This window comes from Montipora foliosa, chromosome 6, assembly GCF_036669935.1.
Source record: "Montipora foliosa isolate CH-2021 chromosome 6, ASM3666993v2, whole genome shotgun sequence".
Classification (NCBI taxonomy): Eukaryota; Metazoa; Cnidaria; class Anthozoa; order Scleractinia; family Acroporidae; genus Montipora; species Montipora foliosa.
In genome coordinates, this window is record NC_090874.1 from 22,379,329 (window position 1) to 22,391,828 (window position 12,500).

A 12,500-nucleotide genomic window follows, 5' to 3' on the forward strand; every position below is an offset into this window, starting at 1 on the left:
TTCCAAGGTACTGCGCATGTTCTAGCCGTAACGAATGTTATCATTTATGAACCAATAGCATGAACAATGTGTCGAGTTTGTAGTCCATCTTAGTACACCACACAACTTGAAAAATACTGTTAAGAAGTTTTCAGGCTCAAATCACAAAAAAAGGCTCAGCCTCAGCCCCAGGTTTGACCAAAACCAGACGTCCTCGTGAAAAAAGGAGTGTTTAATAACAGCAACTGACACTGCCTGAGTCTCGAATTAGTTATTTTTTATTTTTTTCAAAACTTCCCTACGAGAGCCTACGTCATTTTTTTACCATTTACCCGGCAGAGACAATCCCAGGGACACCTTGGGTGAGAATGTGGGATATTCACATTACCAAACGCGACCTGATGATTTTCACAGAGGCTACCTGGTATTACACTGATGAAGGTAATCATGCACAGTTAAGAAAGTAACTTAATAAAGAATTGAAAGGGAGCCAAAGGATGTGACTTTCCTGAGTTTAGCTGCATTCATTCACGTTTTCAGCTATAAGCAAAAAAGATGACACTAATTTTCAAGGGTAAGATATGATTCTTTTATTTAAAACATAGATGTTAAATTCCAAAGGAAACCGTAGGAAACAGTATTCAAAATACAACCCATTCTCTTTTATAGGATGTCTAGTTTGACGTAATTAATTCACATTCATTATTATTGGGTTTGAAATTGAGAGAACACAATTTCTAGTCTTGGATATCCTTTGCACAGGGTGAACTTCAGCAAGTTCGTCCGCTTTTTCAGCGCCATCTTGAATTACGTCATGGGCACATTGATACGTCATATGGAAAAAGGATGATCGTGCACCTCATGATTGGTTGTTCCTGGCCCACCCTATAAGACTGTTTCTTTCCACACCCTTCTCCTTTGCTTACAAACCGACTGTCGACGTCGAATGCCCTCTGACATTACAACTAGTTGTTAAACTTAATAATTAGTTGTCAATTCAAATATTTATTATATCTATACGAACAAATAAACAGATCGAAGGAATAAAAATCGAGGAAGAAGAAACTAAAGCCCGGTTTACACTGCAGAAAATTTTTGGGCACTACTTGTGTGAAATTGGCACGGGTGACAAAAAAGAGCTCAGCAAACTTTGTTTACACTAAACCATTTTTACCGTACAAAAAATACCGTACCAAAATGTTTGGGCCCACGTAACCTCTCTTGGAGACATGCGCAGTTAAACTATAATCAAGAACGTCCGCATGCACGTGATTTTGGTGGAGAATGAGCCGCCATCTTGAAATGTACGCAAAAAAAAGCGCTAGCCTATATGAATTAAGGCTCAAACTTGGACCGTTAAAGTGTTTACACTACTTGTTCAATCCGAACCGTGCCGATTTTCTCAGCACCCGATGAGGAAAGATAAGGATTTTAAATTGAAAAAAAAAAAAGACAAAAACGAAATTTAAAAAAAAAACTAGTTTCGGCCCTAGTTTCTGCAACTTTTTATAACACTATCCATTGAATAAATCAATAGGGAAGATATCGTTGACGTCACCTATTGTCTTTAATGCGCCAACCAAAGCCTCATTGGCTGTCGAAACAAAGGGTCTTTTGTTCCTGAGGTTGACACACTTGAATAACAAAAGCAATGTTTGTAAACAGATATCTTCCCTATAATAACAACTTATTATCAATTAAACCTGCTCAGTAGAGCAAGATTAGGTTTTTTATTTATTGCAGTTCACGCTCTTGAGTGCGCTCATGGGTAATCAGGGCAAGATGAAAAGAAATTCAAAGGTTTATAAGGAAGTTCAAAACGATGAAAATTATTCATGATATGCAATTTTGGGTCTTTTTATTTTCCAAAACAGAAGATATGCGCTCAAAGGTGCGGCAGAATAAATTTGGAAAGAATGGCCATTGTAGAAACTATTTTATTAAAAACAGTTTCTGCCATACATCTCCTGTAATTCCAAAGGCACAAAATTACAGAGAATTGTATGGAGACAAAAAAAAGCAATATTTAGGGATTCCAAAGAACCGATACCAAGGAGTCTAGTTCATCTCAGTTGTGAACATGAACTTATTTGTTTGGTTTATGAAGGCGAAAGTCTATAAAGTAGAGTCAATTACACTAGATTTTGCTTTGAATTTCCATACAAACCTTTGAATTTCCCGCCATATCGCCCTAATTACCCATGATGCAATCGTGCGTGAGCTCGTCTATCATGAGCGCGCGTTGGAGAGAAAAAAGCGAGAAAATCTGCGCGAAAAAAGGTGATGAAGATGCGATGTTGAGTAATTCCAGGTGGTCAGACAGTCGTAGGCTCATCACAAAAACATTTCTTACCTTTTGGCCTACTTCTTAACGTCGGAATTCATCCAAACTTTCCACAAAAACGTTTTTTTTTTTGCTTTATTCAGAGAGAAATTTCGCTCTCCGGCGAAAAAATTCTTAGCTAAGCAACGCTTAGCGCAATCATTTGCCATATAAGGTCAAACTAAGGTATACGAGCTGATAACCGAGATTGAGTAAACCAATCAGAGCACGAGAAATGCATTAACCGAGGTTGAGAATTTAATAATGTGATTTATCCGGTGAGAAGAGGCTTGCCACTTAGTCTCTTTCGCAGCGGTTATTGGGGCGTCACGCAACTCTCGCGAGAGTTGCGTGACATCCAAAAAGCGGCTGCGAAGGAGACTACTGGCCACTCTGAACAAGCAGGTTCAGGAAGAGTTTTCTTTTTCTTGTTTTTTAGGTGCAGGCCATGGCAATAGCATTACTTGCACATCTCAAAACGCAGAAAACCATTACTATTTTGAAAAGCTTACAGAAAGATGCTTTAAAAAATGTTATGTTAAATTAACGAGCATACCCGAGATCAAACCAATTTGTGATGGTTTGGTCGGTCTGCGGCAGAAAATTCAGAGGGGAGTGATTCAGAAGTAAAAAGCATTCAACTGGCTTCAGGGTGAGTTTGAAGGGTTTACATGTTTACCACCTCCATGTTTACCACATTCCATAAGTACTTAAAAGAATAAAAAGTAAAATAGTACATTGAAATGAGAACTCTTAACAAAAACTAGCTAAAGATGGAAGTTAGCAAAAAATATTATCATAAGTGCCCGGGGGCGGGGGGGAATCCCATATAAAAGGGGAGGGATGCTTGTCGGAAATTTTAAATTAAACCCCCTAGGGAGACCAATTTGGGCGTGGCCCAGGCTTTTTTTGACCCCTAAAAGAGACCATATTAAAACACAGAAAAACAACAATTACCGTGACTTTTAATAATGGCAAAGACATTATCATCTAATACTTTCATCTACGTGACGAAATGTAAAAGTGTAAATATACACTTTTGTATTTCTTCGCGCGCAACCCTAGAGGAGACCTTCACGGCTACATATGATTGCGTTTTGCCTAGAACACCCTAAGTGAGACCAAAATTCGAAATTTACACCCCTAAGCGAGACGACGAGCATTCCTCCCCTTTTTATATGGGATTCCCCCCTCCCTCCCCCCCCCCCCCCCCTTCCAGGCATAAATGGCCCTTAAGATATAACCATGTCAACACTGCGGGAGAATGGGAACGAGAAAGCTTCTGAGTTGTTTTCTTGATTTATTATATTATAATGAAGATTTCATAATTTAAAACTTCTTAATGCACACATCTTATTAATTTTCTTGGAATGCAAAGAAAGACTATTCATGTGCCAGTTTATCAAGAGACAGTTACACCAACGAGATGCATCACAAGGACATCAAAATAAACATTTGCTCATATTTATTATCACTGATTTTTGTCAAAATTCACATATTTATAAAATGTTATGCCACTGGGCGTTTTTTTTTCAGCCTTTTGTTCAATGAAGTTAAAATTAGATATATATATCCAAGTGCTTTCACAATTGACTCAAAATCCAGGCTGCTTATCTGTACAAGTAGAGGAATGGACACATAAAATCCGAGCAGTCTTGTTGATACCCCAGGGAATTAGACCATGCATCAGAGTTCGAGTTTTTCCTGAGTCAATAATAACTTAATATTATTGGAGCCAACAAGGATAGTGGCAAAACGTTGACTGATTGAGAGAACGAGAGCAAGTAGTATAGTATAACAGCTTTACCAAAAACCCAAAAGTATACCAAAATATCTTTAATTTTAGGCCGTCTTAGGGTCCGTTCAAACGGTTCCAACATTGCGCCAACAAAAGAACCAACACTTTCGCGAAATTTGATTGCGATGAACTAAGAACTAGAAATCAGACTCTCTCGTCAAGATAAACTAAGTGCCGCCATATTGATTTGTCGATGTTGATCATGGAGCGATGTGAGCATGCGTGTGTTCTACAATTGTTGATCAGAGTGTTCAAACGGCTTCAAAACCATTCAAGATTTTGGCGAACAAAGGAAAAGTTGAATCGATGTTAAATGAAAGTTTAAACTCATTTAAACTTGATTCAACAGGCTTTCAACAGGCTTTCAACATTATTTCAGGGGCACCCAACGAGAATATAATTCAAAACCACTTAAACATAGCATTGTTAAACGTATTTTAGTATTTAAATGGTAAATATAGGCACATTTCTATCCCCTAACAATTTTTCATCTGTTCGGATTTCCTAGCTGAAAGTCTAGTGATCCGAAAATTATAGGGATCAAAACTTACCTTTTCGAAAATTTCAGCCAGAAAAAAGGCTCCCGAAAATTCTAGGTGACCTTTTTAGGGTAAAAATCCGTTAAAAATGGGTAATTATACCATTTTTCAGATGTCCGAAAATCCTAGGAGAGCAGGCAAGCAAGAAATTTTACAACACATGTTCCAAAAATTCTAGATCTCAAATCGTCTTCCGAACAGATATTTTCCGAAAAGTGACGTTGGGTGCCCCTGTTATTTTCTTTAATACGCTTTCAACAATGTTGGACGACCTGTTCAAACGCACCGAACATTTAGTTCAACAAAGTGTTCAATGCATGATGAAGCAAACTTTGAAACCGTTTAAACGGCCTTTAAATATATTTTGAAACTTTTGTGACCAAGCCACAGCTAATTAGTCTTGCATAAGTAAACCTGACTAGATTGAAGGTTAATTCATAAATAGTATGCCAGTGAATTTCCAATACTCTAGATCACCTGATAAAAAGATTGCACAAAAACAACATTGTGAGGCTGTTTGAAAGAATTTCGTCAAAAACTGTGGCTCTAGGATGGACAAATTTTATAATTTGATTTGTAGCAACTATTGAAAGTTACCAGTATACATGTAACTTAATTAACTGTACAAAAAAGATGTTAAAAAGTTTTTGTTCTTGTTGGTAGATACCCCTCTGTTTTTTTGGACAAGAAATTAAACAATGCTAAGATCCCATGTCTTCGACTTGACCTCTGGCCTGGGAAGGCAAAGTTTGGTTCTGCAACAAATAAATAAAAGTAGCTATTGTTACAGTATGGAAATGACCACTAAACCAGAATGCAAATGGCAACCCTGGTGGTTTAAAGAATCCTCAAAGATCCTTGAAGATCTTCATTTTGTTCGACATGAATATTTCTTCCACTTCTAACATTAAGATTCAATGATCGAGGATCTTCAAACAAACTTTGCAAAACACAGAATTTTCTAACTCTTAATTTTAAGGGTAATGTAAAAGGATATCATATTATCCTTACGCTTAACTAAACTTTTTCCGAGAGCCTCTCAAGATTTTTTGAGGATCTACTGGTATGACTGTATATCAGGTGAAGGGATGCCCTTTGCATAATTGGCTGCCAGCAATATTTGAATATCAATAATTTTAAACTCACCCTAATTAGCCTGGTGCTAGCATTATTTTCAAGCAAAGGACTTTTTATTTCAGTGCAAGGTTTGCGTTTGGTTATCTATATCCAAACATCACTAACATTTAATATGCAATGCTAAGGGCAACAAATTACAGAATGATGGTACATTACAAATTCCAAGTAAAGATGTTTGTAATATCAAATCCTTCACGAATATTGAAAGGTGTTTCAATGTTGTTGCTATCAATGAAAGGTTTGTTGCAAAAGGTTTTTAACGTCCTCTATCACAACTAAGCATGACTGACAATACTATAATAATAATTATGAAAATGCTTTGTGGTCTAAGTACCAAAATGACTCAATTGTGTCACCAGACTGAGTAATCCTTGAAGTCCACTTTGTTTTAAGTGGTTGTCTTGAAAAGGTCAGGAGGAGTACTTAACAACAGCTGGATTCACTCAAAAACTATGTCCCCATTACCCCTTTAACTCCCAATAGTGCCACTTATAGATTTTACTATGTCTAATGCCAGACGATTTTACTCGTCAATGGGGAACCCCACGGGGCTGAAAGGGTTAACTAGTGGTTACTATACCAAAACATTTCAATTTTCAATAGATGTACATGCAATAAAAAGCTTTTTACTTAAGTTTCAATGGATTTAGTACAAGAGCACTAATTGGGGACACTAACAAAATTAACTCAATTCAAATCAAATATTGGTTTTTGTGGAGAGGGGCAAACCAGACTACCCAGAGAAAAACCACTTGGAGCAGAGTAGGGAACCAATAAACTCAACCCACACATGACGCCGAGTCTGGGAATAGAAACGGGGTCACATTGGTGGGAAGCGAGTGCTCTCACCACTGCACCACCGCTGCTCTCCATGTCACTTGCCTGTAAATATGGGATAGTGGCTCAATCTGGTCAACATGGAAATTTCTCCCAACATGCAAATCAAGATTCACATTTAATTTACTTTATTAGACACTCATAAATTATGAAGGTACATTGTGTAACATTAATACGTGTAAAATGGACCCGTGCACGTATATATTGGATGGAAATCTTACCACTTTCATCCTGTGCTGCTGTAGATGCTGTTGGCAAAACATTTTCACTTGCAGATAGGGAAACAAAGAATGCAAATGGCAGAATCCATAGGCAGATGGTAAAATAAGCTAGGATCTAAAGAAGAGAAAAACAACTAGGATCAATGTCTTTATTAGTCAGTTTTCAAATGACTGTTGAAAATAATTATGCAATAATATTGTAATTGCTATCAACCAATGAGAAGGAAACCAAAACCAAATGTGCAACTCGCACACATGATTTTTCCCACACTTTGAGCAAGTTACATGGGATTGCTTTGAATTTGGATTGGTTCATTGCACTCTTTGCACCCGCTGTGATTGGTCGAAGTAATTACTTTTAATTATTGGTATTTTTTTACATGACACTCAATTGAAAACTGCTCTGATAGTAATTATTTAAATTGCTTGTCATAATAATTTATTGTAAAAAAAAAAACAACCTGAGTCAGAAGAATATCAGCAAAAAACAACAACTGAATAAATGAAACATGCTATTAATTTAAAAATAAATAACATATATGGAAATTAATTTGTTAACCCCTGTAGATGAAATGAAGAGTTTTTTCAATGTTGATTACTAGGCAAGAGATACTTGGAGGACCGAGTGCCACTTTGCATGAGTCGAACTTACTGTACTTAATAATTCAAATGTTGAACCACTGGGCCTATAACAGGAGACTTAACTTGACTTGAAAAAATATCTTCTCTACATAACACATGTTGGTGTTAGATTTCGAAAATTTCTTACAAGAATGCTTTTTTCAGGTGTTACATTTACTGTACATGTACAATAACCATAAAAAAAACAATCAATATTCTCTTTTTTCCTTTGAATTTACAACTAGCATGCTTCCCAAACATTATTACACAGCATTTAATATTTGAATGTAAAACAGCATTTGCATCAGCTCAGTTCCCAGACACTAATTAAAAGCGAACAATTTACCAGCAAAGGAGAGATTTTAATCACTTCAAAAAACAATGGACTTTGGTCTTTCATGTTTTTCATAAAAAAACCTCTCTGCTTTAAGTGAATCTGAGAGGGAGGAAGCAGTACAGCTTAGTGGTGAGAGTGCTTGCCTAGGGATCTGGAGGTCGCAGGTTTAAGACCTGTTCTGACCACTCGCTGAATTGAATCCTGGTAGTCCCTGGTTCAACTTCTCAGCTGCACTTGTATATAGCCAAATGGTTTGCCTCTGGCCAGTTGGGATTCTTTATTTAGCCTTCGTTGTTGTTGTTCTGTAAAGTTCTGTTTTGTTGATTGTGTTACATGTATTGTAGTGTAATTTGGTCTTCTAGCTTATCAAATTCCATCTGGGTGGAAACAGTGCAACTCATATCCCCTCAAATTAAGCTTGGCCTCATAACTAACACAACTTAGAAGACATCTGTTCAATAAAAATTTAATAGACTGCAAAAACACCAATAAAAATTAAAGTACCTCAGAAAAAGGATACCACACTGATGAGAAATGGTTAAATGCCAAGTAATGATTAACAAACACCATAGCTGCAAAAAGAATAGAAATAAGTAATTGTAGCTTTATGAGAAAGTAAGAAAGTAAAAAGTAAAGTAAAGGTCCTTATTTTAGGGGGCTAATATGCGACTGTGAACAAGAGTTACTGATAAACTTGTGGCCAGCTGAGCACCCTTTACACCCTTCCTCCATCAATGCTCCATTTTATGGGTATTCAAAGCCACAGCTACATAAAATCATGTACATGGCATCAGAGGAAATTGGAAACAGATGTCAACCAAATGACATGGGGATTGAAATGACGACCTCCAGCTCAGAAGGGTGTCCATTAACCAACCGAGTTGTATTCATTCTCGAAAGTACAAAAGAAGCAAAATACAAAAGAACTCAAGGGGATTCCTTAGATGTCACATCCTCAATTGTGCATAATTTCTTGACAATGTGTCATAATTTAGAAATTAGAGACCTTCTCTCTCTTTCTTCCTTCTTCACAATCGTTTAAAAGATTCATTAATAATTCATGAGCCTAACAGCCTATCAAAACACCGATAAAACGTCACATGTACGAGCTTTATATCCTGATAAAACACTCCTCATTAGTATTCTTTATATAATGAATACTAATAAGGCATAGCTTATTTTTCTTGTATGCTAATAATTATTCACCTCTCACAATTTGAACCATTGTTTTGAGTCCAGAGGGACACGCTCTTTGTGGAATGTTTTTGAAGCCGTTCAAAAAACTCGCAGCACGTGTTTTATCGGGTCTAAAAACACTCGGCTACGCCTCATGTTTTTATTTTTAAAACCCGATAAAACACTGCTGCTCGTTTTTTAAACATTACGTGAACCTTACTAAACCTAATGCGGGTGACTGTCATTCATTTTCCTCACACAGAGCAAATCTTAGCCTTCTGACCCTCCAAGTGCATTTTCCTTTAAAAAAAAATTAATGTTACTTCTTCCAGTTTCATGTTTTTGCTAAAATGAATGTTTGCACCTGTTCGAAATGCATTGCGACCATTTTTTCCTTTTTCTAACAAATCCTGCCTCTTTATAGGTTTCAAAACTTGTAAAAAATCAAGCATCTTTTGTTCACGACTGAGTCAGAAGGGGAGTGGGTCTATTCCTGACTTGACATCACAATCCACTTTGCATGCACGTTTACAAAAAGTTTTAAAATGCAATGTAAATCAGTTTGTGACATCACATCAGGAATAGACCCGCTCCCCTTTTGACTTGCTTGTCGCAAGTTTTGAAGCCTATAAAAAGGAAGGATTTGTTAGAAAAGGGAAAAAAAAAGGCTGCAATGCGTTTCAAGCAGGTGCAAAGATTCATTTGGGTAAAAAAAATATTTTGGTGTTAGGGGCACTTTAAACACCTACAAAAGTTCATAAGCAACAGGTGAGGGAAAGGAGAGGCACTTTCCTGAGTGCTTTCCAAAGGTCAATACTAACAGCATGGCTAGCAGGTGCTCTCGCAATTTAGCTGTCATACTTGTCACATTAAAATTTAATAATATTCAGTTTTGCTCAACATTGAATCAGGGGGGCGGGGAGAAAAGCAAAGAAGACGTCAAAAGCACTATAACCTTCCCAATGGTTTTATCTATGATTGTAAGTCAACTTGAACCCTATCAATCTCGAGAATTAGACATATTATATTTTATTCTAATGCCAGACAATTAACTCATCAGGGTCAATGAATGGGTTAATGCCATTTTGGAATAATAATGTACATGTAAACTATATGAATTATTACATACATGATTAATGCATAACAACCACACAGACTGTGCAGGAAACCACTTACCTACTCCCCCAATGAATACTGGAGATGTTAACTCAATAAAAGGAAAATCTCTTAGAAGTAAATAATAGAGGCCATTAGAAAAGAGTCCTGCTCCAATCAAGGTGATGGGAAACCCTTCCAGTATAAAAAGCCCTATGTAAACCAGTGTTGTTACCTGGTCAGACAAAACATAACAATAAATAATTTAAGACTTTATTAAAACCACAACGGCTTTGCTACAGAAACATGGATTGTGGAGACTTTGTAAGGTACATGCAACTGCAGCATAACATAAATTTTACCAGGAAAGGAGGACTCTCGACATTTTTGGGAGAAAAACCTTAGCCACTTGGCTCCAATAGTATTGTTTTATGTCACAAAGAATATTTTTCTTTGGCCATCACAGCTTTATAAGGAACTTTGCAGGTTTCAAAGTTCGATGTTCAAACTTTTGCAGCAATAATAATATTGTAAAATTTTAAGCATGTTGGTCTACTCAATTGTCCAGAGACGCAAGCCCAATTTTGATATCCTTACTTAAAGAAAGCAGAATTCGGGCGACACCTTGTGATGTTAATTGTCAGATTGTATTCTGAGACATGAGGGATGTTGAAGTTGGGAAAAAGCAAGGGGACACTTCATGATGCTTATTGAAATCTGCGTTGGTCCAATGATAAAATACTCACTGTTTTGTTCGGTGTGCCTAAAAGCCAAACTAAGCTCAGTAAAACTGTTGTTGTGGAAACATTGTTTCCCATACCTGTATATTTTGTTACACAGATGGCTAGAGCAAAACATCTATTTAACAATAATATCACTGAAAACGAAATTTGCACTAAAGAGAAAAAGCATCCTCGTTTAGACACCTTTGTTTTTGCATTCACAAAGCCAGATTTTCAAGATTAACTGGAAGTGCTTCCTATTCAGTCACACCATTGCACCCCAACTTAACTTTCAAAGGTTTGTACAGTGTGTTCGGTACATTTTGCAGTAGGTGGTTTTGCAGTAGGTTGTTTCAATATGTAGACAATTTTTTTTTTCTTGAAAAAAAAAAACCTTCATAATTCGGAGTTTAGTGATGAAAGTAAAGCAATTTTGTTTTCGTGATAGAGAACGGTGAAAAAACAACTCCACTGCAAAACTAGCAAACGGTAGTGCGAAGTAGGTGGCGGGATGGATCAAAGTACCCAGCAGTCTATCACCGGTAGCCGCCTTCTATTGAAACCTCTGTTTGTAGGCCTGGACTAGTTCCTGACTATTGGCACGGGTTTTGACCACTTAACTGTTTTCTTGCAGCACTGCAGTAATTTTATTTACAGTAAGTCAACGAGACCTACCAAAAAACAGTTTGCATGTTCTTGCACAAAAGCTGCAAACTATTTAGTGTACTGTATTGTCATCAGAAATCCGACCCAGAATTTCACATTACAAATTAGACAGGTAATTAAGATTTTTGGAACCAGACTTTGGCTAGTTTTATCACAGGGCAGGACATAACATTCTGATGTGACGCAGAATTACCTAAAAATTTAGTTCAGACTGCGGACATAGCAGATCCTTGCATACAAGCATGATACACACACCGTTTACATTATGACTGGGTATAAATTAAGGCTTGGCTCTTGCAAATGCATACATGACAGTCTGCAAGCTACTGTAGCTTCGTTTGGGATAGAATTAATTGAATGGGCTGCACTTACCGCAAGTGTACCTTTGATTACTTTGGCGGTTATAACTGTATATTCCTCAACAAGTTCAGCCAAGTAGAAGAGAGCCGCGGCTACATATAATCAATAAGAAAAAAAGCCTAAGACTTAAACCTAATTACCAGCAAAAGAAAACAAGGTTTACTGAATGAAAAAATTAAATCTATCTGCAAACGTATACAAACTAACTTACGCCGTATTGACAAAAATGGCAGTTACCTAACGCAAGGGTCATGAAAATTACATGGAAGATCATCGAAAACCAACTCAAAATATAGAGAAACATCTTCGTAGAATACTGCAGCACGGTTCCACAAAAATGTACACAATCGTCACCTGGTTGAACGTGGAGCGTGCATGCAATTCGACTGGGTAACCATGCGTTCTACTATGTGGCCGCGCCTTTTCCTTTTTTTCCATTTTTTTTTCCCCTTTTCTCTTCAATTTCTAGTTTCCAGTGTAATTCATATCCACATGCATTTTTCGTTCCTTGGTCCTCCTTTGGAGGTTCTCGATTTCCTAGTTTTTCCTAAATAATGTGGAAACTTCTAACAGGGATATTAACAGATGAGCTTTACCAACATCTTGAGAAAGAGAAGTTGATGCCTGAGGAGCAGATGGGTTGTCGCAAGGGGGGTCCAGAGGAACGAAAGATCAGTTGCTGATTGACA

At 37.1% G+C, this 12,500-nt stretch overlaps 1 protein-coding gene across 1 annotated transcript; it reads right to left on the reverse strand.

The window, feature by feature from the left end:
* Positions 1-3,750: 3,750 nt before the first annotated feature.
* LOC138006980 (protein TEX261-like) lies at positions 3,751-12,192 on the reverse strand. Its single transcript, XM_068853634.1, has 6 exons — positions 12,049-12,192; positions 11,824-11,903; positions 10,145-10,298; positions 8,297-8,364; positions 6,835-6,949; positions 3,751-5,394 (listed from the first exon to the last, which is right to left on the reverse strand). The coding sequence occupies exons 1-6, from the start codon at positions 12,113-12,115 to the stop codon at positions 5,276-5,278; spliced, it is 603 nt and encodes a 200-aa protein (XP_068709735.1). The 5' UTR covers positions 12,116-12,192; the 3' UTR covers positions 3,751-5,275.
* Between the last annotated feature and the right edge of the window lie 308 nt (positions 12,193-12,500).